Source organism: Salmo trutta, chromosome 37, assembly GCF_901001165.1.
Source record: "Salmo trutta chromosome 37, fSalTru1.1, whole genome shotgun sequence".
Taxonomy (NCBI): domain Eukaryota; kingdom Metazoa; phylum Chordata; class Actinopteri; order Salmoniformes; family Salmonidae; genus Salmo; species Salmo trutta.
Window position 1 is genome coordinate 32,283,404 of NC_042993.1, and position 24,040 is coordinate 32,307,443.

Here is a 24,040-nt window from a genome sequence, read left to right on the forward strand (position 1 = left end):
CCTCCTCCTATAGCAAATGTCTTCTTTTTCATTCTATAATGAATGTTCTTTAAGGGAGAGATGGAGAGGTTTTGAGTGTAAGCAAACTTCTGTGTTGCTACCAAAGGAGTGCAAATTCTATAGCAATGTGACAAAACACACATAGGCATACAGCATAGGCCTAAACATAAGACAAAGGAAAAATCACAAAATTCGAACAATTGCACTTGATTCTAACCCATAAAATGAATATGACGATGAAAAAAGAGTAATTAAATATCCAGCTACATGAAGCATATTATAGGAAACATCCAAAGATATCTTTCACCTAGCCTCTTCAATGTCCCTTCACTAACGCTTCACTTAAAGCTGAGATATGCAACTTTTTGGGCGACCGAATTCACATAGTAATGTTAGATCTGTCATTCTCATTGAAAACAAGTCTAAGAAGTGGTAGATCTGTTCTTGTGTGTTATTTCTATGCGTCCCATTCTTAAGTTTAGTTTTTTTGCTCTTTTACTTTAGATTTTGTACACCATCTTCAAAGAGCTGAGAATACAATATTTTAGGTTATGGAAAATATATTTCACAGTGGTTTAGATGGTACAATGATTCTCTACACGAAACTTGTTTGTTTTGTCACAAACTGAAACAACTAGGAAATGGCGGAGTGATTTCTGCATAGTGCATCTTTAACACACTCCAACCTTCTAGAATATTTTTTATTTTATTTCACCTTTATTTAACCAGGTAGGCAAGTTGAGAATAAGTTCTCATTTACAACTGCGACCTGGCCAAGATAAAGCAAAGCAGTTCGACACATATAACAACACAGAGTTACACATGGAGTAAAACAAACATACAGTCAATAATACAGTAGAAAAATAAGTCTATATACAATGTGAGCAAATGAGGTGAGATAAGGGAGGTAAAGGCAATAAATAGGCCATGGTGGCGAAGTAAATACATTATAGCAATTAAAACACTGGAATGGTAGATTTGACAGTAGATGAGAGTGCAAAGTAGAAATACTGGGGTGCAAAGGAGCAAAATAAATAAATACAGTAGGGGAAGAGAGTTGTTTGGGCTATTTACAGATGGGCTATGTACAGGTGCAGTGATCTGTGAGCTGCTCTGACAGCTGGTGCTTAAAGCTAGTGAGGAAGATGAGTGTTTCCAGTTTCAGAGATTTTTGTAGTTCGTTCCAGTCATTGGCAGCAGAGAACTGGAAGGAGAGGCGGCCAAAGGAGGAATTGGCTTTGGGGGTGACAAGTGAGATATACCTGCTGGAACGCGTGCTACGGGTGGGTGCAGCTATGGTGACCAGCGAGCAGAGATAAGGCGTGACTTTACCTAGCAGGGTCTTGTAGATGACCTGGAGCCAGTGGGTTTGGCGACGAGTATGAAGCAAGGGCCAGCCAACGAGAGCGTACAGGTCGCAGTGGTGGGTAGTATATACCAATATATCAAAAAATATCACCTTTAACAGTTTTTTTATTGCTTTGGTACTATTTTCACAAGTATGTGGTACATTTTCACAACTCTTGGTAACAACTCCAAACTGGTCACACTTGTAATGCAGCCAGTCTTTCATTCAAAACCTTCCATTGTGCATTTATTTGGATTGTAAGCATCTCTCACCACACAACCATTGATTCAAAATATACGTGTATTGTGAAATGTAATGAGAACATTGGTTTAATCACCAAAACACAACATATTGATATCTTTTCAGTTTAGTTCTTTTAACTACCAGTTAATCCAATAGCAAACAATGCAGGTTTTAAATCGCCCTTAGAAGTGCTGAAAGTAATTTACTACAGTACTGTAAATTACAGTAGATTACACCATTTTCACATTAGGCAATACATTTACATTACCCTACAAAATTGCCCGAAAATCTATAATTTCCATAATATCTATCCAATGTGTGTTCAAAGACATCCTCTACAATCATTCATGCAACAAAAAAAACATGATAGAATTGCAATCTGTAATCAAATGTAAGAAATGTACTGAAACAAATGATATGAATGAAAATATAACAACGTTTAGCACTCATTAATTTGACTCAAGTCTGTCTTGAGCATTTGGCCATAAATTCTCATCCACATCACAGTGAATATCCTCATTGTTCATGCACCGCGGGAAAAACCTTTTGGCATGGCGAATCCAAGCTTGACATTGGTCTGCATTGACGTTGTCTCATGCCTCATCCATGGCCAGAAGGAAGGTGGTGCAATCCTGGGGATGGCAATCATACACCTTCCTCCACCATGCTGAAAATAATTCCTCAATAGGTTTGAGGAAAGGAGAGTATGGGGAGAGGTGTAGGGTCACGAATCTGGGATGGGCCCAAAACCATGCCTGAACCACTTCTGCATGGTGGAACCTGACCTTGTCCCACACAATGCCATATTTGTCCCCTTCACCTTGACAGTGTGCAGCGTTGTAGGACCCATGTAATGACCTAATATCCTACAACACTATCTTCAGAGATAGCTGCGCACATGGAGATGTTTCCCCCACATTGTCCAGGCACTTGGACGGTCGACCGTTGGCTGATGAGGCCAGGTTGAAGACCGCTTCATCAACAAAGATATACTTGCGATGGTTCACAGCAGCAGCAAGCACCATCACCCTCTAAAAATATATTTTGGTTAGTTATTTTTAAAGTTCCAATATGATATTGTGAAGTAGCATGTGCATCATAGTAACAGTAATGAAGTATATAGTGCTGTACCTGCACAGCACTATATAACAAAAGGGGTGGCAGGTAGCCTAGTGGTTAGAGCATTGGGCCAGTACCAAAAGGTTGCTAGATCGAATCCCCGAGCTGACAAGGTAAAAATCTGTCATTCTGCCTCTGAACAAGGCAGTTAACACACTGTTCCTAGGCCGTCATTGTAAATAAGAATTTGTTCTTAACTGACTTGCCTAGTTAAATAAAAAATAAATAAAATGTTTTAAAAAATACTCACCCGCAGTTGTTTCCAGGTCATTGTTGCTCTCAAAAGACTCCAGGTAAATGTGTTTCATAGATACCTGGTGCCTCTTCAAAAGCCAGGCGATTGTTGGTAGGCTGATGGATGCCACATTGGCAAAGGTGTCACCGTTCTCCTCAATGGCCTGCTTTATTTCCCATCAAAGAGGTGGACATGGGCCCCATCAAAGAAGTCAAATAGGTGGGCATGGGCCCCATCAAAATCCATATATAATAGACAAACCAGTTTAAGAAATGGTTAAGTGATTAACCATTAAGCGCAGTTGGATTAAGTGATGGTCAAAGTATTTAAACAAATGAGAAAATCACATGAAAAGTATTTTGAGATTGCATTGTGAAAGGCAATTACTTTATATGAAAGGTATTTCTAGATGAAACACTGATCAGGTCTGGTGAAAAAGTTACTGTGTGATTTTTATGTGTTGTGCTTATTAGTCAATTGAAAATGTGATTAAAGTTTTTGATCTTTTTGAGTTTTGCACTAAGAGTTGTGAAATTTGACCACATACTTGTGAAAATAGTACCAAAGCAATAAAAAAAACCTGTAAGCGATCACTTCTCATGACATCAGGCTTTGTAGCTCTAAAGATCCATTAGTCATTATCACATGTCACCATTGAGATAAACAATGTCAGAAATACAGTATCAAGCGCAGAAAATGTGGCAACAGCACGTCTTTCCTTCATTCTCCATGTAACTTTATGCAAGTACTGTATCTTAATCCCAAATTAAAATTTACCTGAGCCGCTCCCACTGTCCAGCCAATATGTACTTCGGTTAGGTACGTTCTTGTCATGATCTCTTCTAATAGGGACCTCAATGTAACCTCATATGATTCGGTTACGTCAACCTTCCATGTCAACACTGTTGTGATATCACGGTATTATGCTAGTAACGCCACACTGTGTTTTACTTAACCTCGCATTGCTTAGCAATAATAACCATGCCAACCCTTGATGATGTCACCATGATGATGTCACCAAGTCAAGGAAGTTATACACAATAGTACACTTGAATTGATAGCCAATCTACAGAGATACCACTGTACCCTTTAATCAATAATTCAATTCAACCCTTACATTTTTGTGCCTCACATTCTTTAAGATGGCTCTAGCTATAGGCTACAGATGCAAATCCGATTTAAACAATCTGTGATCAACCACTTAACAAATGTTCTCTTTATCTTACATGTGTCATCTAAAGTTGATCATGCTTGACAGTTCACTAGACGTGTTGGAGTTATTTACACAACGTACGCTTCAATCAATTATATTAGAACATTTTCGCACCAAAAGAATTAGATAAAAAAAGGACTTAAATATAGGCCTACATTTATATCATATTTGGCTAAAAATATGTTAGTGTTCTCTGTCATTTATCTAAGCTGCTTACCAATGCACTTTTTGTCCAACTAGGCTACCTCTTGGAACATAGGGCTACCTGTCTCCCTGAATGTTCTCTCAACTAAAATGTTATCCCCATAGTGTAGTGTGCAGTGTACAAGAGACTGGTAAAGTTTGTAGTAAAGTTTAGGCCTACCTTTTAGACTTAGACCAACCTAGTTGAGTTGAGATCTATGGCGTCTTCTCCCTTGTACAGTAGCACATAACCAGCAATGCTTTTTTGCGTGTGTGCGTCTATTGGTTTATCTGCATTACGTTACTGGGAGTGTTTCTTCAACTTTTCTTCGGAACACTGCGTTTTTTGGTTAAGGCCTGATGTGGTACAGTTTAACCAATGCGTAAGCAACCCAGACCTATTCTGAGCCCCTTCAGCAGGGACACACACACACACACACACACACACAGCCTTAGCTCACAGGTGTGTGTTGTGCCAGGGAGATGTGGTTAGCCTGGTCCAAGATCTGCCAACTCTTATGGTTGTTGTGAGTTGGTTATTCATCACATACAGATCTGGGACCAGGCTAGATGAACTGTCTTGTGAACACTTCCATAAGCAGGTGCAAGGAGGAATCATTTTTCCACATTGTCCCTCTAATCTACAGTGATGGATGGAGTGTTTTCCAGTTGTCTCTGCAGCCGCTCTGTCTCCTAGGAGTCTGAGTGGACAGTCTAGTTGACAGAGGAGCTGATGGGCTGATTTAGCACTGGGCAGAGGAGCTCCTCTCAACACCTTTAGGTCTTCTCGTCTCACTCTGTTTCTCTCTCTTTTGCCCTCTCTCTGTTCCCTCCTCACTGAGAGACTGTGTTCTCTCCACCAACCTCACTTAAGAATTTCTACTAGGCATGTTACTCATCTCTGGGTGTGGCGTATTGGTAGTTTCTAGAGGCTTCTCACCTAAAGCACATCCAGCCTCTTTGTCTTGGGTGTTTTACAGTAAGCTGAGAGGTGCATTGTGGGAGTGATGGGCCCATTCAGACGTCAGGCGTCAGAGGAAGACGACAGGCTTTTGGGGAGAATGGAAATCGTCAATACATACCAGGGGTTTTTGTTATGGTCGGAGGAACCCCCCTCTAGCCCTCACTCCCTCTCCCCCATCTCCCTTTTCTCCCCCTCTCCCCCCTCTCTCTATTGGTATGGCCTGAGGATCAGGGGCTTGACCCTAGCCAAGACTGATCCAACACAGTCACTGTTTTCAGTCTCTCCCTCCATCACAAATATTCTCATTTTGGTTTTGATTGATTGATTGTGGCCATTCAGTCCTCATTAGAACTCCTATACAGAGCTGTGTAGATCATGTACTATCTATCAACAGGATAAATCAGTCTGTGCTTCAACTCGAAGCTATCCAATCCTTACTATATGATTTTGTCACATTCAACACGAGCTGTCATCTGTCTCAGAGCCACAGAGCCACAACACTCTGCCTCCAAAACCACCTCTTTGAAGAAATGCGAGGGCGCCTGTTTTTCTGGATGAACTGAGGTGACCTCGTAGCGATACACTAAAGCACGGTAGGGGGCGGTAGTGGTGCTGCAGTTGCGACAGCATCCTCGCCTCTCTCGCAGTGCGCCTCTCTGAGCCCTGAGACAATGAAAAGTTTCTGGTGCCTTTTTGGCTGCTTCTCGCGTCCTCCACGTAGCCATAGCTGCACTGCTTTAGTACTTTGCTTTCCCCTCTGCCTGATAGAAAACACATTTTTCTCTCCACGGTCCCGCTGTGCTCGTTTTGAGCGCTCGTTCAGTCCTTCCCTGCGTCAATCGTCACTTACAGAATGTGCTGTATCACAGATGGCTGAGTCTGATGAATATAGGGTCAGACAGACAGACACAGTGATGGAACCCACCTCTCTGATCTGGAGCTAAAGTTTTATTAGCACTGAAGCCCAACTCTCATCCTCTCATCCTTCCTCTCCAATTCTCATCCCCCTCTCAATTCTTCCTCCTCCTCCTGCCCTGAATGCTTAAGCTTTTTAGCAGCAGAAGGCCAACTGGGAAACAGCTTTAGTGATTTGTACAATAAGCTGCAGAAATGCTAGGGGTGAATATTTTCCATATGCCGGGTATGACGAAGTGGGGCTTTCCAGAAAGATGGAGAGAAGGAGCGAACGAGAGGGGTAGAGAGAGAAATAATGGAGAGGGACAGAAAGACAGAGAGGGGAGAGACAACCAAGTTATATTGGAGCTAGAAAGAGCCATAAAGAACAAGGGGATGAAACTCACATCGCCGCTCCCCCTCCTTGCCCTCGTGGTTGACGGGTCCACACTCTGGGCTGCCGTCGCTCTCTGCCGAAATGCGAGCCCTGGAGTTTTCATTAGAAATGAATGTCCCACCGTCTCCCTCCCTCTACCCCTATCGTATCTGCGTGACACTGGGCTTGGCTAATAGAGCTTATGTTACTCTGTTTTCACAGATTTACAGCACTGCAGAAGAGAGCATGGGAACCAGGAGTTACTTTCTGCTAAGGCTATTTTAGCAACTCGCAATGCACTTCTTATTTTCTGTGTATCGTGTGTTTGTAGGGTTTTGTATTAGTGGATGACGAGGTCTGTTGGTGAACAGGGTGGACTGTGGATTAGCTTGTAAAGTAGACTGGTGATGATTGACTAGGTGGTCCTGCTATTCTTGCCATTACTCAGGGTTTTATAGTGTTTCCATTCCTTTGTGGTAGCTAGTAGATCTCCCTTCTTGACAGACAATTTCACCTGTCTAGTAACCTGAAGGACAGCTGTTTGAGGATTGGCCACTAAGCAGAGGCAAATAGCCTGTCATGGAATCAGTCCTGAACACCAAGTTTCTTACTGTATTTTTGTGGCCTAAGTCATTGACAAAGTGGATCGCTGGATGGTATAGCCTACACATTGAAACATGCTTATTTGCATGCATAATTAGTCGTATGCATAAACACACCAAGCTCATACAGCATCCCACTCCACGCGTTTCAAATGTAACTCCTCAACAGTGTAGGAGTGCCCTCTCCAGGACAGAATTGTGAAGGTGCTTATTCCTATGGTGTAGAAGAGGGACTTGGCATAGGCAAGCGCTATATAGAGCATGCTACACAGAGGTGTGTGTGTGTGTGTGTGTGTGTGTGTGTGTGTGTGTGTGTGTGTGTGGGCAACATTCCTCTACTGTAGATACACAGCATTATCACGGTCCTGGAAGTGATTACTCTGATTTTTCAGCTCTCTCCTTTTTTTGAACTCTAGGGATGTGAATGTTGTCTTATCTGACTTGGCTGTCTTATCCACAGGTATGGAATGGATTGTCTCATCCAGTTTGAGGACTTTGCCAATACCAATGCCTTCCGTCTGCTGAGCAAGTACCGTAACCAGTTCTGCACGTTCAACGATGACATCCAAGGTACACGTATACTTCAATTGCAAAATGCCAATGTCAATTGCACAGAGACTCGATAACGTGCTCACAAGAACCCACGCACGACGCACACACACACACACACACACACACACACACACACCACATGCACTCAAACTCCCTCTCGATCAATCATACTCCTTTCTCTCTTTTTTTCCGTTTCCACTTTCTCTTCCTTCCTCCCTATATCACTTTTTATTCTTCTCCAACGCACGCGGGTGCGTGCGCACACACACCCACATCCATCCACCCATTCATCCAATCAGTTTAAATCAGATAGCTTGTTCATGGAGCACTAATTCAAATCTCAAACGAACACACCGAGCCCCTGATCCCTCTCTCTGATCCCTCTCTCTGATCGCTCTCTCTGATCGCTCTCTCTCCGGCGGGTTGGGTTTGATAGAGCCCTGTGGAAAACAACAGTAATGTAACAGTAAGTCCAGAGACTCCGGACTAGGGCTGTGTCGCCAATGGCACCACTATTCCCTCTGTAGTGGACTACTTTTGACCAGAGCGTTATGGGCCCTGTGCGCACTATACAGGGAATAGGGTGCCATTTGGGACACAGACCAAACTTTTTGTATCCGCTCTGTTAATGAGACCACAGTGTCAGTCACACCATGTCTGAGTAGCCATTAGTTTGTCTGTCAAATAAAACTACATTCCCCAGAAATTAGCCCTGGTAGCGTTGTGATTTCTGCAGGCTAATCTAAACCATATTTTCTCTCTAATTCTCTGTCTTGGTAAATCTGCATGCTATTACTGCAGACAACATAAAGGGCAAATGGACTTTTGCTGTACAAGCCCTATGATATACTGAGGAGATTGTGTTACGGTGTGGCTCTGTAATATGTCTCATCTTTTATTTTGTCTGTTTTCTGTCTTTTACACACTCTCTCTCTCTCTCTCACTGCAATAGTAACTCACTTGAGGAAAGCTCATACTTGCAGGTCTATATCATATATGTCACTCTCTCCCCCCCAAACCCCCCTCAGGTACCGCTGCAGTGGCGGTGGCCGGCCTACTCGCTGCCCTTCGTGTCACCAAGAGCAAGATGTCAGACCACACCATTGTATTCCAGGGTGCAGGGGAGGTGGGTGCAGAGCTCTTGTCAATGTGCAAATTCACTCCTGTTTTTTTTCTGCTCAGAAAAACGGCAGACTGATTGCCCCTAATGACAGAATCAGAAATAACCGCAGACCAATGCTTCAAATTCCCGTTCCCAATCACTGAGCTTTTTATTGAGGTCTAGTACACCACTAGGCTGTGGCACAACAGACCCTGTCTCTAATAAACAGGAGAACATGGCCATAAAACTGTGATTAGCACAACATCATTTGTAATGGGGAGACATTTAGAATGTCTTTTAGTCTCTGGGGCTCTTGGCCTGACTGTGAAATGCCTTGTTTCATGTGTTTTCCATGTTGATGCATGACCACTTTGTATTGAAAGGGAAGTAGATGGTAATGTGTAGAGTTTGAGGGCATTTACAGTGAAGGGTTATTGTGCTGAGAACAGAAGAAAAGGACTTGTTGAGCCTTTCAAGCGTTTCACTGACCTACATTGAGTTAAATCCCAAAATAAAAGGTGTGCATTAATATAACTAGAGTCAAGATTACAATAAGTCTGAATAATAACTGGGTCAATTGTCTGCAGGTTTAGGGGTGAAAGCAAGGGACTTATTCCTTGTTTGATCAGGGAAGTGAATGGTGGGGCACAGAGGCATTCTTATCACATCTGACTTCTCTCTCCCTCCCTTTTCTCTCCCTCTTGTCCCCAGGCCGCGATGGGGATAGCTGACCTCATCACGATGGCGATGGAGAAGGAGGGACTCCCAAAAGACAAGGCTCTGAGGAAGATCTGGATGGTTGATTCCAAGGGCCTCATCGTCAAGGTGATACAAGTACCTCCGCTCTGCCACTCGGCCAGGGTCACTCATCCCCTTTAGAGTAGACACAGCTCTGTCTGGAGTCCCCACTGTCCGGACCTATAGACATGCATATATTCACAATGTATGACGTGACTGACAGAATCTCAGTTTACTTCGTAAATTGACTGAATTTAAATGGAATTGATCCCAAGCCATGTTTATTATACATCATTTGTCATGGACTGACAGACAGACATGAGTCTGAACGAGAGTAGTTGCTCTCGTAGTTCAACAAGACAGGCAGAGTATATCATGGGGTGTAGATGTGTTATGCATTTCATTTAGGGTTTCACCAGATGCTGCCAGGGTGTGGGTGAGTTTGAGCCTGGTTGTCTACCAGTCCTTTGAGTCCGTTGTTGTCTAGACACAGGCAACGGTATTGCATGTCTTGCAACCGAGAACTGCCACGGTCTTAGCTCTGTCATGATCCATATGTGGTTGGGGACTGAAGAACTACCCGGAGATTGCCATCTGAGGCATGTTTGTGGAGTCAATTCTGTTCGGTCAATGATAAAAATAACTCTTGCACAGCGCACACTCAATTACACCAGAAGCTGGTATTGTGTCCATGCTTCTGTCACGGTATGACCTTTTCCAGGACAGTCTGTCTTGAAAAGGTCATTCTGACCACAGGGTTGACGCAATAAAAGATGAAGAGGGAATTGTTTATAGAAGTAATCCTTATTTGATCAACTAAATGATGAGGCTTTCAGGCAGGCAGGCAGAAAGACCGACATGCAGGCAGAGTGGTGGTGCCTGTTGTTATTAACTTTATAGGAATATAACTCCATGGAGCCTTTGGCAAGCTGGATGTACATTTGTCACCAACTCTGTAGACCAGCATTGAGTCAACACTGCCCTCTAGTGACCAGAACACATAGCACTTGACTCCACTGAAACCCCATCAAGCGTATTTCCCTTAAGTGGGTTAGGGTGGAGAAGTTCAGAATCTTTGGCTCTTGCAGATAGTCTTTGTGTTTCTGTGTCTGTGTTTGAATCCCTCTATGTATTTATTTCAGAGATCATCAAATAGAGCATAAGTTGTTGGCAGCTGCCAGTTGGCATGTGTAGAAACAAGCTTCATCATAATCTGTCTTCCAACTATTTCTCTTCCACTCTCAGGGCAGAGACCACCTGACCCATGAGAAGGAGAGGTTTGCCCACGAGCACGAGCAGATGAGGAATCTGGTAGATGTGGTGCATGAACTCAAACCCACAGCCATCATAGGTAATACACTAATCAGCTCACTGGGGGGAGGGGGGGGGGGGGTCAATTGGATTTTCCTTTAACCTTTTATTTATAGAGATTATAATTCAATACAATCCAGTAAATCACTGAGATTTAATTGAAATTCCAATTACCCAATATCTCTCCAGGTGGATAGAGATGGTTTACAACCCCTGGGTTAGAGTTTGTAATCTGCATGGTTAGTGTGTTCTCTCGTGGGTCTTATTCATTAGGATACACCGTAGCAAAACATTTTGCAACGGAAAATGATAGTGAGCATTTCGTATTGGGTTTAAGTTCAGGTAGTCCCTCCATGTGTCAGTCCGTTTTCTTGCTTTTGGTGCCTACCTGCTCTCTAGGTGTGGCGGCCATCTCTGGAGCTTTCACGGAGGAAATCATAAGGGACATGGCCTCGTTTAATGAGAGGCCGATCATCTTCGCCCTTAGCAACCCCACCAGCAAGGCAGAGTGCACTGCCGAGCAGTGCTACGCCATCACAGAGGTACTGGAGTGGGTCTGAAGTGTGCTGTCCAACAGCACTGTGCTTGAACAGTATGTGTACAGAAGTTAATATGTGAATGTATTGTGTTTACTGGTGAAATTGATGGCTGAGACTGCGTGACCGAATCAAACCACTGAGTTCCGCCCCCTGTCCCGCCCACCTGGGCGCCTCCTCCCCAGAGCTAAACAAAGGAATCACGTTCTGCTCAAGTGTTAGGTTACGTCTGGGTTACGTCTGCCTCATATTTCTGAACAGCTGAAATTAAAGCCCCGCTGCGATTTAAAGTAACGTTAAAAAAAATTGATATTTTATAGGTTCGTTTAGGATGTAGGTCACAACCCACTGTCTGTTGTAACTTAAGATGTTGCGGTAGCATAAACATAAGCAGGACACAGTCTAAACAGTCTGCATTTTAACCACAAAACTGTTATTTCACTTTGATCATTGATCAACTTTGATCATTGATCAACACCACACAATTTGATTGACAGCACGATTGAAATTTGCCAGAATTCAACCTCTGGGCAGCCGAACGTCCTGTGTTCGCCAGAGCAGCCTGTAATCCCACACATGGTACAGAAGGTTCAGTTGTTTAGAGATCGGGAAGAGGCGTCCAGAGAATTTGGACATGCAGCCACTCCTAAATTGATTAAGAGCACATATTGTACTTACTACAGTGACCCTAGGGGAAAGTTAATTTAGAGGTGAGGGGTACAGTATATGCACAGTATAATATATTTTCCCATGTTGACACCCTTGACACTTGTTTGGCCCAGGGGCGGGGCATCTTTGCCAGTGGCAGTCCATTTGACCCCGTGACCCTCCCTGATGGGCGGACGTTCTTCCCTGGCCAGGGCAACAATGCATACGTGTTCCCTGGAGTTGGCCTGGGCGTCACCGCCTGTGCAATCCGACACGTCACCGATGAGATCTTCCTCACCACCGCAGAGGTAACACACACACACACACACACACACACACACACACACACACACACACACACACACACACACACACACACACACACACAAATGCATCCATCCAATTATCAGTTTATTTTCTTTCAAATAGCTTGGTGACAGACTTTCATTAAAATATCCTCTTAATACACACCCACGCGCACACACACCCTCCAACTCTCTCTTCTTCACTCTTCTTCAACTGACTCTCTCTGTATCTTCCTATATCTGGCCTGTCTCTTTTTCAACACTCTCTCTTCCTTTCTCTCTGTCACTTCCTATTCAACTCCCTCTCTATCTCTCTCTCCTTTTGTATATCTCTTCTTCTCCTTCTCTCTCCATGTCTTTTCTCCAACTCCATATCTCTCGCTCTTTCTGCCTCCGTATCTCTTTCTCAATTTTTTTCACTCACTCTCGCTATAATTCTTCCACCATACCTCTACCCTCTTTCTTCTTCCCTCTTCATCTTCACTCCTTTCTGGAGACCCTACATGAAAACTACTACAGTTTACTATAGAATTCTATAGTAAACCGTAGTTTACTGTAGAATACTATAGTAAACACTACAGTATTATCCGCAAAATGCTACAGAAATGTTTGCAAAAACACAGCCCGCAAAAACACTACACTTTTTAACTATAGTATATTCTACGGTATCGAATGTGCATATACCTTGCCCATTCCCCTCCCCCATATCGCAATTTGTGCCACCTAGGAGTGGGAAACCTACATGCCAGGTAAAGTATATACCTCAGTTATATAAAAAAGAGCAGAATCTCAGAACTATCCATTCAGACCCCAGTCCTACCTCCTTACAGGTTATGTACAACCTACTGGAGAAACCTAAAATTCTCCAGTAGGTTTCCTGAAGGAGAAAGACTCCACTTTGATGTCAAGGACAATAAAATTAAAACACTATAGTAAATATTACAGTAATGTCCACAAAAACACTACATTAATTACTATAGTATATAGTTACTAGTTACTTTACTACAGTATTTATATACTGCTCAAAAAAATAAAGGGAACACTTAAACAACACAATGTAACTCCAAGTCAATCACACTTCTGTGAAATCAAACTGTCCACTTAGGAAGCAACACTGATTGACAATACATTTCACATGCTGTTGTGCAAATGGAATAGACAACAGGTGGAAATTATAGGCAATTAGCAAGACACCCCCAATAAAGGAGTGGTTCTGCAGGTGGGGACCAAAAACCACTTCTCAGTTCCTATGCTTCCTGGCTGATTTTTTTGGTCACTTTTGAATGCTGGCAGTGCTTTCACTCTAGTGGTAGCATGAGACGGAGTCTACAACCCACACAAGTGGCTCAGGTAGTGCAGCTCATCCAGGATGTCACATCAATGCGAGCTGTGGCAAGAAGGTTTGCTGTGTCTGTCAGCGTAGTGTCCAGAGCATGGAGGCGCTACCAGGAGACAGGCCAGTACATCAGGAGACGTGGAGGAGGCCGTAGGAGGGCAACAACCCAGCAGCAGGACCGCTACCTCCGCCTTTGTGCAAGGAGGAGCAGGAGGAGCACTGCCAGAGCCCTGCAAAATAACCTCCAGCAGGCCACAAATGTGCATGTGTCTGCTCAAACGGTCAGAAACAGACTCCATGAGGGTGGTATGAGGGCCCGACGTCCACAGGTGAGGGTTGTGCTTACAGCCCAACACTGTGCAGGACGTTTGGCATTTGCCAGAGAACACCAAGATTGGCAAATTCGCCACTGGCGCCCTGTGCTCTTCACAGAAGAAAGCAGGTTCACACTGAGCACGTGACAGACGTGACAGAGTCTGGAGACGCCGTGGAGAACGTTCTGCTGCCTGCAACATCCTCCAGCATGACCGGTTTGGCGGTGGGTCAGTCATGGTGTGGGGTGACATTTCTTTGGGGGGCCGCACAGCCCTCCATGTGCTCGCCAGAGGTAGCCTGACTGCCATTATGTACCGAGATGAGATCCTCAGACCCCTTGTGAGACCATATGCTGGTGCGGTTGGCCCTGGGTTCCTCCTAATGCAAGACAATGCTAGACCTCATGTGGCTGGAGTGTGTCAGCAGTTCCTGCAAGAGGAAGGCATTGATGCTATGGACTGGCCCGCCCGTTCCCCAGACCTGAATCCAATTGAGCACATCTGGGACATCATGTCTCGCTCCATCCACCAACGCCACGTTGCACCACAGACTGTCCAGGAGTTGGCGGATGCTTTAGTCCAGGTCTGGGAGGAGATCCCTCAGGAGACCATCCGCCACCTCATCAGGAGCATGCCCAGGTGTTGTAGGGAGGTCATACAGGCACGTGGAGGCCACACACACTACTGAGCCTCATTTTGACTTGTTTTAAGGACATTACATCAAAGTTGGATCAGCCTGTAGTGTGGTTTTCCACTTTAATTTTGAGTGTGACTCCAAATCCAGACCTCCATGGGTTGATAAATTGGATTTCCATTGATTATTTTTGTGTGATTTTGTTGTCAGCACATTCAACTATGTAAAGTAAAAAGTATTTAATAAGATTATTTATTTCATTCAGATCTAGGATGTGTTGTTTAAGTGTTCCCTTTATTTTTTTGAGCAGTGTACTATAGTTAACTGTAAATACTACAGTATACTACTGTAAATACTACAGTATTCATTGTGGTGTTTTTGCAGACTTTAGTCCGCAAAAATACTACACTAAAGTCTGCAATAACACTACAGTGAAACCCAGTCTGTGCTTACAGATCATTAAGGAAATCCCTTAAACATGTCCTCATGTCTGTCCCCAGCTCAGTGGCAAATATAATAATATCCCTGTGAGCCCAGTTAATAAACCGTCAGAAAAAATGGCCAAACTGATAACCTCTCATAGGGCTGTTCTTGTGCGAATGCCAATCGGCTGCCTGGCTCTGCAGACATGGGAGACGATTAAAACTTCACAGTGATGCATAAGTGGGGGGGTGCAGTGCTGAATGACAATTTCATATTTGATTTGATACTGTCATCATGGGCCTCAGGCGTATGAGAGCCACACTCAGCCTGCCAATGAGGTAGACTGAGGATGGAGGGCGGTTGCGCAACAGCAGGAGGGCGGGATGAATGCCAAGTCTTAGCCACATTATCTACACGGATTGCCACCCATTATACCCACATGCCTACCTAGCCAGTATATCATATAGAACATCTAATCCAATCTAACTTGATTTAAAATGCATTCCAATGTCTCAATACTCTTTACAGTAAAATGTGTGTATGTGTTATTTGTGCCGAATATCTGTTTGACTGTGTGTGCATAACTCATCCATTTGGTTGCTCTCTGACAGACCATTGCTGACCTGGTGACAGAGAAGGATCTGTCGGAGGGAAGACTGTACCCTCCCCTGAACACCATCAGAGATGTCTCTCTCAAGCTGGCCGTAAAAGTGAGCGCACACACAGACACACACGTCTGCACGCACACACACGAACATGTCCTTAGTTCTTCATGCTTCCATATCCCTCAATAGGTCTTCACACTTACACTGAGTAGACCAAACATTAGGGACACCTTCCTAATATTGAGTTGTCTTGCCCATTCACCCTCTGAATGGCACACACACACAATCCATGTCTCAGTTGTCTTAAAAATCCTTCTTTAACCTGCCTCATCCCCTTCATCTACACTGATTGATTGAAGTGGATTTAACAAGTGACATCAATAAGGGATCATAGCCTTCACCTGGATTCACCTGGTCAGTCGATGTCATGGAAAGAGTAGGTTTTCTTAACGTTTTGTGTACTACTCAGTCTATACAGTGTACACCTATGAACTATCGCATTTGTGTGTCTTACAGATCGTGGAGTTTGCCTACGAGCACAAGATGGCGACGCTGTACCCGGAGCCTGAGGATAAGGAGGCTTTTGTGCGCTCCCTCATCTACAGCACCGACTATGACGAGTTTGCTGTGGACTCTTACCACTGGCCCAAGGACGCCATGGCCATCCAGTCATGCAAACTGTGACATGGTGGAGAGACTGAGGGCGAGGGACACGGGGCACAGAGGAGAAGTGACAGGAGACCAGGGTCCAGGAAGTGAGTGAAGGAGACGACGGAAGTGCAATATCATCAAGACAATGGTGATTGTGGTTTTAATGTAAAAAAAGAAAATATCTTTATGAATGTGATAGCTACGAGCCAAAATAGACGCGATGATCAAATAAAATGGTTTAAATGATTGTTTACTTCATATCTGCTGTCATTGTGTTTGTGTGTGTGCACGGTACTTTGAGAGGTTTCTTGGGGAGGGTTTGGGCATCACCATTGTTTACTCCCATGACCCTGTCATACTAAGAGGGAAAATACAATCTTCAAAGCTAACAGAAAATGTGTGTATAAAACGTATAACTAGGAGAGAGACCGTTGGCGGTGATGCACAGGGTGAGAGGAGAGTGGGTTTTTGATGTCACATGTTGGATGTCTCCACTCAGCCGCCCCAAAGTAGCATGACTAACTCTTTCCCCATGGATATACTGGTAAGAGTCGGTCATCCGTACACAAAGGCCGGGGTTATAGAGAAGCGTGTTACTCTGTCAACAATGTGCCTATTAAAGACAATATTCACAATGTTCGTGGGCACCACATTCACTGTAAACTCTGCAGATGTTGGCTCAAGAGTAAATTTGAGAAAAAACGTGAAATGCGTACTTACAAGTCCTTCCCAATGATACAGATTTTTGTTAATAAAATAGTAACACGACGAATAAAATAAAATACACAAGAATGGTGCTATGTACAGGGAGTAGCAGTACCAGATCACTGTGGAGCTATGTACAGGGAGTACCAGTACCAGATCAATGTGGAGCTATGTACAGGGAGTAGCAGTACCAGATCAATGTGGAGCTATGTACAGGGAGTAGCAGTACCAGATCACTGTGGAGCTATGTACAGGGAGTAGCAGTACCAGATCAATGTGGAGCTATGTACAGGGAGTACCAGTACCAGATCAATGTGGAGCTATGTACAGGGAGTAGCAGTACCAGATCACTGTGGAGCTATGTACAGGGAGTAGCAGTACCAGATCACTGTGGAGCTATGTACAGGGAGTAGCAGTACCAGATCAATGTGGAGCTATTTACAGGGAGTACCAGTACCAGATCACTGTGGGGCTATGTACAGGGATTACCAGTACCAGATCACTGTGGGGCTATGTACAGGGATTACCAGTACCAGATCACTGTGGAGCTATGTACAGGGAGTAGCAGTACCAGATCACTGTGGAGCTATGTACAGGGAGTAGCAGTACCAGATCACTGTAACCCCCTGTAAATGGTTCTACCTAGGACCCTCTATGAAGCGTTCTTCCAATAACCCGCTATGACCAGCCTTATTAGCCTTTAAAATGGAATGATTTATGACAATACATTGCATATATAAGGCCTTTCTTTGAGGGCATAGTTATACCCAAACACAGGGGTGTTAGGAATCTCCTGGTTTACAGGCCACATCAGGCCTGCAAGTCACATTATGCTGGCTTGCAAAGTGATGTGTAATTCCTATTGGAATCCAGCTAGAGTTAGGATATCCAACAAGAAGAATTGTTAATCACCCGCAACCTGCATTCAGAATGATTGCCAGGGAAGTGAAGATTGAAAACTGGAACAACCAATTACTAACAGATTCGATTGGTTTAGAAATCGATATGTTATTTATCTTTGTGTCGCATAAAATGTATCAACCAATCAATGCAAAAACAGCTGATATAACAGTAAAACAAACAATTCTGAAAATATCCCTGAAGTAGAGCATGCTGTAAAATATTATATATGATTCTTTGTAGAAGCCTTTCTGCCTTCCAAAGAATCCTTCTTGCCTTCAAAGAATCATCAAAGAACCCTTTCTTCTAAAAACGGTGCTAAGGACGTTAAAGGTTATATAACCCTTTCCCTTACAAAGAACCCTTGTTGTCCAAAAGGGTTCTTCTGATCAAAAAGGTTCTTGGTAGAAGCTTATCCCTCCGCAAAGAACCCCTTTGGAACCCTTTTTTCTGAGTGTATTGTCCTTTTGCGTGTTTGATGTCTCATTGGTGGTCGAAGCAGGCTTTCTTGTATGCATCCATATCCGTGTCCTGTTCCTTGTAAGTGGTATCTATAGCCTTTAGTCTAGGTGGATATTGCCTGTTATCTATGGTTTTTGGTTTGGATATGTTCATATAGTCACGGTGGGGACGAAATCATCCATGCACTTATTGATGAAGCATGTGACTGTTGTGGTAAACTCCTCAATGGTATCGGATGTATCTCAGAACATAGGAAAACAGTCTTGTAGCCTCACATCTGCTTCATCCGACCACTTCCGTATTGAACGCATCACTGGTACTTCCTGTTTGAGCCTTTGTTTGTAAACAGGAAGCACGAGAATGGGTTCATGGTCAGATTAGCCAAAGGGAGGACGATGGAGGGCCTTGTATGTCTTTCTGTGGGTAGAATAAAAGTGGTCTAGAGTTTTATTGCCCCTTTGTATTGGTTAAAGTGAGGTAGGACAGTTTTATGCCTCTCCGCATTAGTCTCCACCCACCAGAAACACTGCCTGTGGGGGAGCGGTTTCTTGTTTGTTTATGTCCCCATACAGTTTGTTGAATGTCAGAATGGATGTAGACAGGCATGATAATTATGGTTGGGAACTCTCTTGGTATATAAAAGGCTCAGCAGCTTACCATTAGGTATTCTTTATAAGGTGTGCAAACAAGGTATGAGTCCCGACGATACTCACTGTATTAGTGTCTGTCAGACTATGTGAGTGGAGTTGAGGGGTCAGAAATCCCGCTCATTGCTCATGGAGTGGTGCTCAAGCTCCGGTGCTCCATATCCTTTCCAACCACTCCGCTAAAATCCGCTCCTTGCTCACGGGGAAAAAAACTGTCTCTCCAAATTCACTTCATTCATTAAAATCACAATTTAACCAACACCCATCAATTTGTGTGACTACCTGGATATACTATTTGGTTTTGAAGTATTGAAACCAAACCATATGTTTTGAATGAAAAGCATTATAATAAACATGAAAAGGTGAATGTATGAAGCCTCATATCATTTCAAATAGGCTACATGTCATGTTAAAATGCACATAAACACTCTAAATAGGTCAGGAGCCACAAAGGGAGCCTAAAAAGAAATGGAAATGAATTTTTTAGGCTATATTATTTCAAATACTTCAAGGCTATAGCCTATAAAGGAATATATTGTGTCGAATTAGTGAACGCGACACGCTAGGCTTGTAGGGGGTCAGGGATATTAAGCGCTCAGCATTTGCACAACACTTTGTTGTATTAAATCATCATAGTGTATAATTGTGCATATTAGCTGTGACTTACTTTGAATTAAATACAAATCAAATGAACAATGCCTCATTGCCTTGAATTCATTTTTAGAAACACCCGTTTGGCCAGAGTCTGTTGCTTCAGGGTCATGCGATGGTGCCTGGAGAGCAAGTCAGCAGTAGAGAATATCCTCTCTGTGCTTGCAGAGCCACTGGGGATGTTGAACACCCTTTTGGCCACTCTTGCCAGGCTGGGCAGGCATGCAGAGTTTTTTTTTTATTTTTAAAGGTTTTTAGGCAAAATAACCCAACCAGGCCTCACGAGTGGTGCAGCGGTCTAAGGCACTGCATCACAGTGCTAGCTGTGTCATTACAGATCCTGGTTCGGTCCCAGGCTGTGTCGTAGCCGCCGCGACCGGGAGACACATGAGACGGTGCACATTTAGCCCAGTGCCGGCCAGTTTAGGAGAGGGTTTGGCTGGCCAAGATGTCTTTGTCCCATTGCTCTCTAGCGACTCCTGTGGCGGGCCGGGCGCATGCGCGCTGACTCGGTTGCCAGTGTGTACGGTGTTTCCTCCGACACATTGATGCGGCTGGCTTCCGGGTTAAGTGAGCATTGTGTCAAAGAAGCAGTGCGGCTAGGCGGGGTCGTGTTTTGGAAGACGCACGGCTCTCGACCTTCGCCTCTCCCGAGTTCGTACGGGAGTTGCAGAGGTGGGACAAGACTGTAACTACCAATTGGATACCACGAAAAAAGGGGTAAAATATTTTCTATAATAAAATAAATAACTCAACCAAACGGTAAGCTGCTTGAAAGATTAAATATGTCAGGCCTATTGGGCCAAAATCAATTATGGCCTATTGTATAGATAATAGAACAAAAATTAAGGAAACTTTTAAGAGATCAGATTTTTTGTTTATAAATACTTGGCTGCAATGACTTAATTAGCTAACCACCTCATTCCTTTCTTTTAGCATGTGCACGTAGTAAGTACACCATCAAGCTTTCAGGATTTGTGTCTTTTCAGAATCCACAATGATTCTTTATTTGTGGACATTACATCACCGCACTCCCTCTCTTGCTCTTGGTCCTCATCTTTGTAAGTCACCTTGTTTTTTCAGTTTCTTTATGAAAATATTTAGCGAACTCCATGACAGTAGCTAAAGCAAGGGCCTAAAGCAGCCCACAAGTAGACTACAAATGCATGCTGGGCCGGGTATGCCCTGAGTTTGTGAAGTGAGTGCTACTGGAGAAGCTATTGGTGCGAAATTGGACACTCCAGCCTTTGGGAATCTCTCTGCACTCTCCAGTCAAATTGGGCAGGCTCCTCTCCTCGCTCCACTCCAGCGCCGCTCCACTCACATACTCTGGTGTATGTCATCATAGATTCTTAAAAACATTAGTACTATACACTCTCTTGAGAAGAACTGTATTGTTTGTTTTGAGTCTACAGTAGGTCTTCCAGCCCCTGGTAAGACTGATCGTATTCCACCTAATGACTCACAACCACCTTGAGAGAATTGACTGAGACATTATTTGTCCGTCTGGTTATTTATTTGACAAGTTCAGGAAGTAAAGTCAAAATATTGATTGTAATGTTCTCTTTTGAAGACAGAGTAACCAATAAAAGCAAATAAAAATACTGACACTGACTTCAGCAACAGTGAGAGCTACCCATGGACTGATGCTCCTAAGCAGTAACCTTTAGCTTCTGTCTGGGTGTGAGAAAAGTGGTCAACCCCGTAATACAGATCACTTGCTCAAACAGGTGACTGGGCAGGGGCATGTTTTTAGGTAGCAACAGACCTTAGAATGCCCGACCATAGCTACATAGCTCTATCACGTCTTGTAATATGTGACGTGAGAGCTTAATATATGGTTCCTTTATGAAAAAGGCTTGCAAAAGAAATGAGATCATCCGACCACACTGTAGCTATCACGACAATGCAATGTTGTTATGTGGGGACTTTTGACATGTCTGGTTCATTTATGATACCACTGTTGTTTTGTTTTTCATCTTTTAACCACTCAGTTATAAGTGATGGTCTCTTTCCAATCCTTCAGACAATAAAGCAATTATTTATCCTCTTCATCCCCTTATCTTTATGCAAAGTGCTCCAGCAGTCAGCCCGCTGCCTAGAGTGAAGATAGGAATCCCTGCCTGCCTGGACTCTGATTCCCCCAAACACATGTGGGCTCAGTGGGGTGATAACAGAGGAGTGTCAAAATGTGCTCTCTTCATGTTAGATCTCCGCCGATGTCTAATCGCTTTCCCATTTATTTTCTCAACTTGGCTCCATTCCTGATTTCAGCAAAGTTGTGCTTAGTGTACAAGCACAATTTTTCCCATTCCTAGGTCATATTTGGATCTGTCTGTGTCTACCTGCCTAGTAGGGGTTTTCTCACCAGGTCTTTTAGATGCGTAATGAGGATTCTTTGCCAGAACATCTGGTAACACTGAGAAGTGGTCCTTGCAATACAGATTACTGGCAATTCAAACAGGTGACTGCGCAAGGCAGTGTTATTAGGGAGCAACAGGTATTTCAAAGAAATGAGAACTCTTGGACATTGTAATTCTCCTCTTATGCTGCATCTTCAGTTGTATGTAGTTTTATTTTATTTTTTTCCTTTAACTAGGCAAGTCAGTTAAGAACACATTCTTATTTACAATGACAGCCTACCCCGGCCAAACCTGGACGACGCTGGGCTGCCCTATGGGACCTCCAATCACAGCCGGATGTGATACAGCCTGGATTTGAACCAGGGACTGTAGTGACGCCTCTTGCACTGAGGTGCAATGCCTTATACCGGTGCGCCACTCGGGAAATAGACTCCATTTAGTTCAGTCATAGGGGACAAATTAAACATACAGGTTTATGTAAATCCTTTGTGTTCTACGCTCTTAGAAAAATAGGGTTCCTTGGCTGTCTCCATGATGTGGAAACAATGTTGATTGATTCAACCATTGCTATTTTAACAAAATTGTGCGTGTTGACTTTTCTTCTGAGTTTCAACGTGTGTGTGTGTGTGTGTGTGCTGTAGATATCAACAAGAAAATTGCATGCAACGTCCTCCTCCCTTGATAGTGGATGTTACATTGGACATGACACTATTGTGTGCTATTGTGTAGCACCATGGGTTTTATTTTCACATTATTTTCACCACATTACATGGCTCCGTCGTGTACAGGCACTGAACTACAGATATTGATGTCATTAATATTAAGATGACCACTGTGGTTTTCTAAGGGTTGCTGGTGTGCAGTACGTGTTTGGCGTAAACAGTCTTCTGAACATGATCTTCCAGAGGACAGCACACAGACAGCTTTTAGTCCATTTGTGAACACATTTATGGTATACAGTGCCTTCGGAAAGTATTCATACCCCTTGACGTAGTCCTCATTTTGTTGTTACAGCCTGAATTCAAAATATTTTCTCACCCATCTACACACAATACCCCATAATGACAGTGTGAAAACACGTTTTTGCAAATGTATTGAAAATGAAACAAACATCTAATTTACATAAGTATTCACCCGATCCAAAGTGTAATTAATAACCACCATGCTCTAAGGGATACCTAGTGTCTGCTTTTTTTTTATCCCATCTACCAATAGGTGCCCTTCTTTGCGAGGCATTGGAAAACCTGCCTGGTCTTCGTGTTTGAAATTCACTGCTCGACTGAGGGACCTTACAGTTATCTGTATGTGGGGTACAGAGATGAGGTACTTATTTTTTTAATGTTAAACACTTATTGCACATGAACATATGATGGGACTTAAGCAAATGTTTACTCCTGAATCTAGTTGGACTTGCTATAACAAAAGGGTTTGAACGCTTGACTCAAGACATTTCAGCTTTTCATTTGTAAAAATGTCTAAAAACAATTCACTTTAAAATGATGGGGTATTGTGTGAAGTTCAGTGACCAAAAAAAGATCTAAAACGTAATACATTTCAAATTCAGCCTGTAACACAACATGTGGAAAAAGTCTAGGAGTGAATACTTCAAGGCACTGTACAACTCCATGCCTACATTTGACTAGGGAACTCAGGGAGATCCACTACAGTGATCAGACATAGGCCTACACAATGTATTGACCTTTGGTAGCGTTTTAGACCAGATACATTTTTATTAACACTTACATGTTTAACATTACATTTGGAAATAGTTGTTATACATAGTCCCCTGTGAAGAAAATACAAGGAACAATCAGCATTATGTTTTGAAAACCTTACAGAAAACAAGACATGTCTAATAATAACGTTTTAATAGTATGTTTGGACAAATCACCGCAATCTTATCTCAAGAGAAAACATCCTGTTATGCTCTGGGAATGTATCAAATCTGGTTAATGTGTTCCGTTTGATAAACAGCATACC

At 43.3% G+C, this 24,040-nt stretch overlaps 1 protein-coding gene across 1 annotated transcript in view; it reads left to right on the top strand.

The window, feature by feature from the left end:
- The window catches only part of LOC115177385 (NADP-dependent malic enzyme), a 126,812-nt gene extending 110,222 nt beyond the window's left edge, over positions 1 to 16,590 (top strand). Inside the window, exons 7-14 of the mRNA XM_029738111.1 lie at positions 7,638 to 7,747; positions 8,758 to 8,855; positions 9,543 to 9,656; positions 10,815 to 10,920; positions 11,280 to 11,422; positions 12,199 to 12,372; positions 15,688 to 15,786; positions 16,198 to 16,590. Of these exons, the coding sequence (XP_029593971.1) occupies positions 7,638 to 7,747; positions 8,758 to 8,855; positions 9,543 to 9,656; positions 10,815 to 10,920; positions 11,280 to 11,422; positions 12,199 to 12,372; positions 15,688 to 15,786; positions 16,198 to 16,365 (1,012 nt within the window). The 3' untranslated portion in view covers positions 16,366 to 16,590. The remainder of the gene's footprint in view (positions 1 to 7,637; positions 7,748 to 8,757; positions 8,856 to 9,542; positions 9,657 to 10,814; positions 10,921 to 11,279; positions 11,423 to 12,198; positions 12,373 to 15,687; positions 15,787 to 16,197) is intronic.
- Positions 16,591 to 24,040: the final 7,450 nt, after the last annotated feature.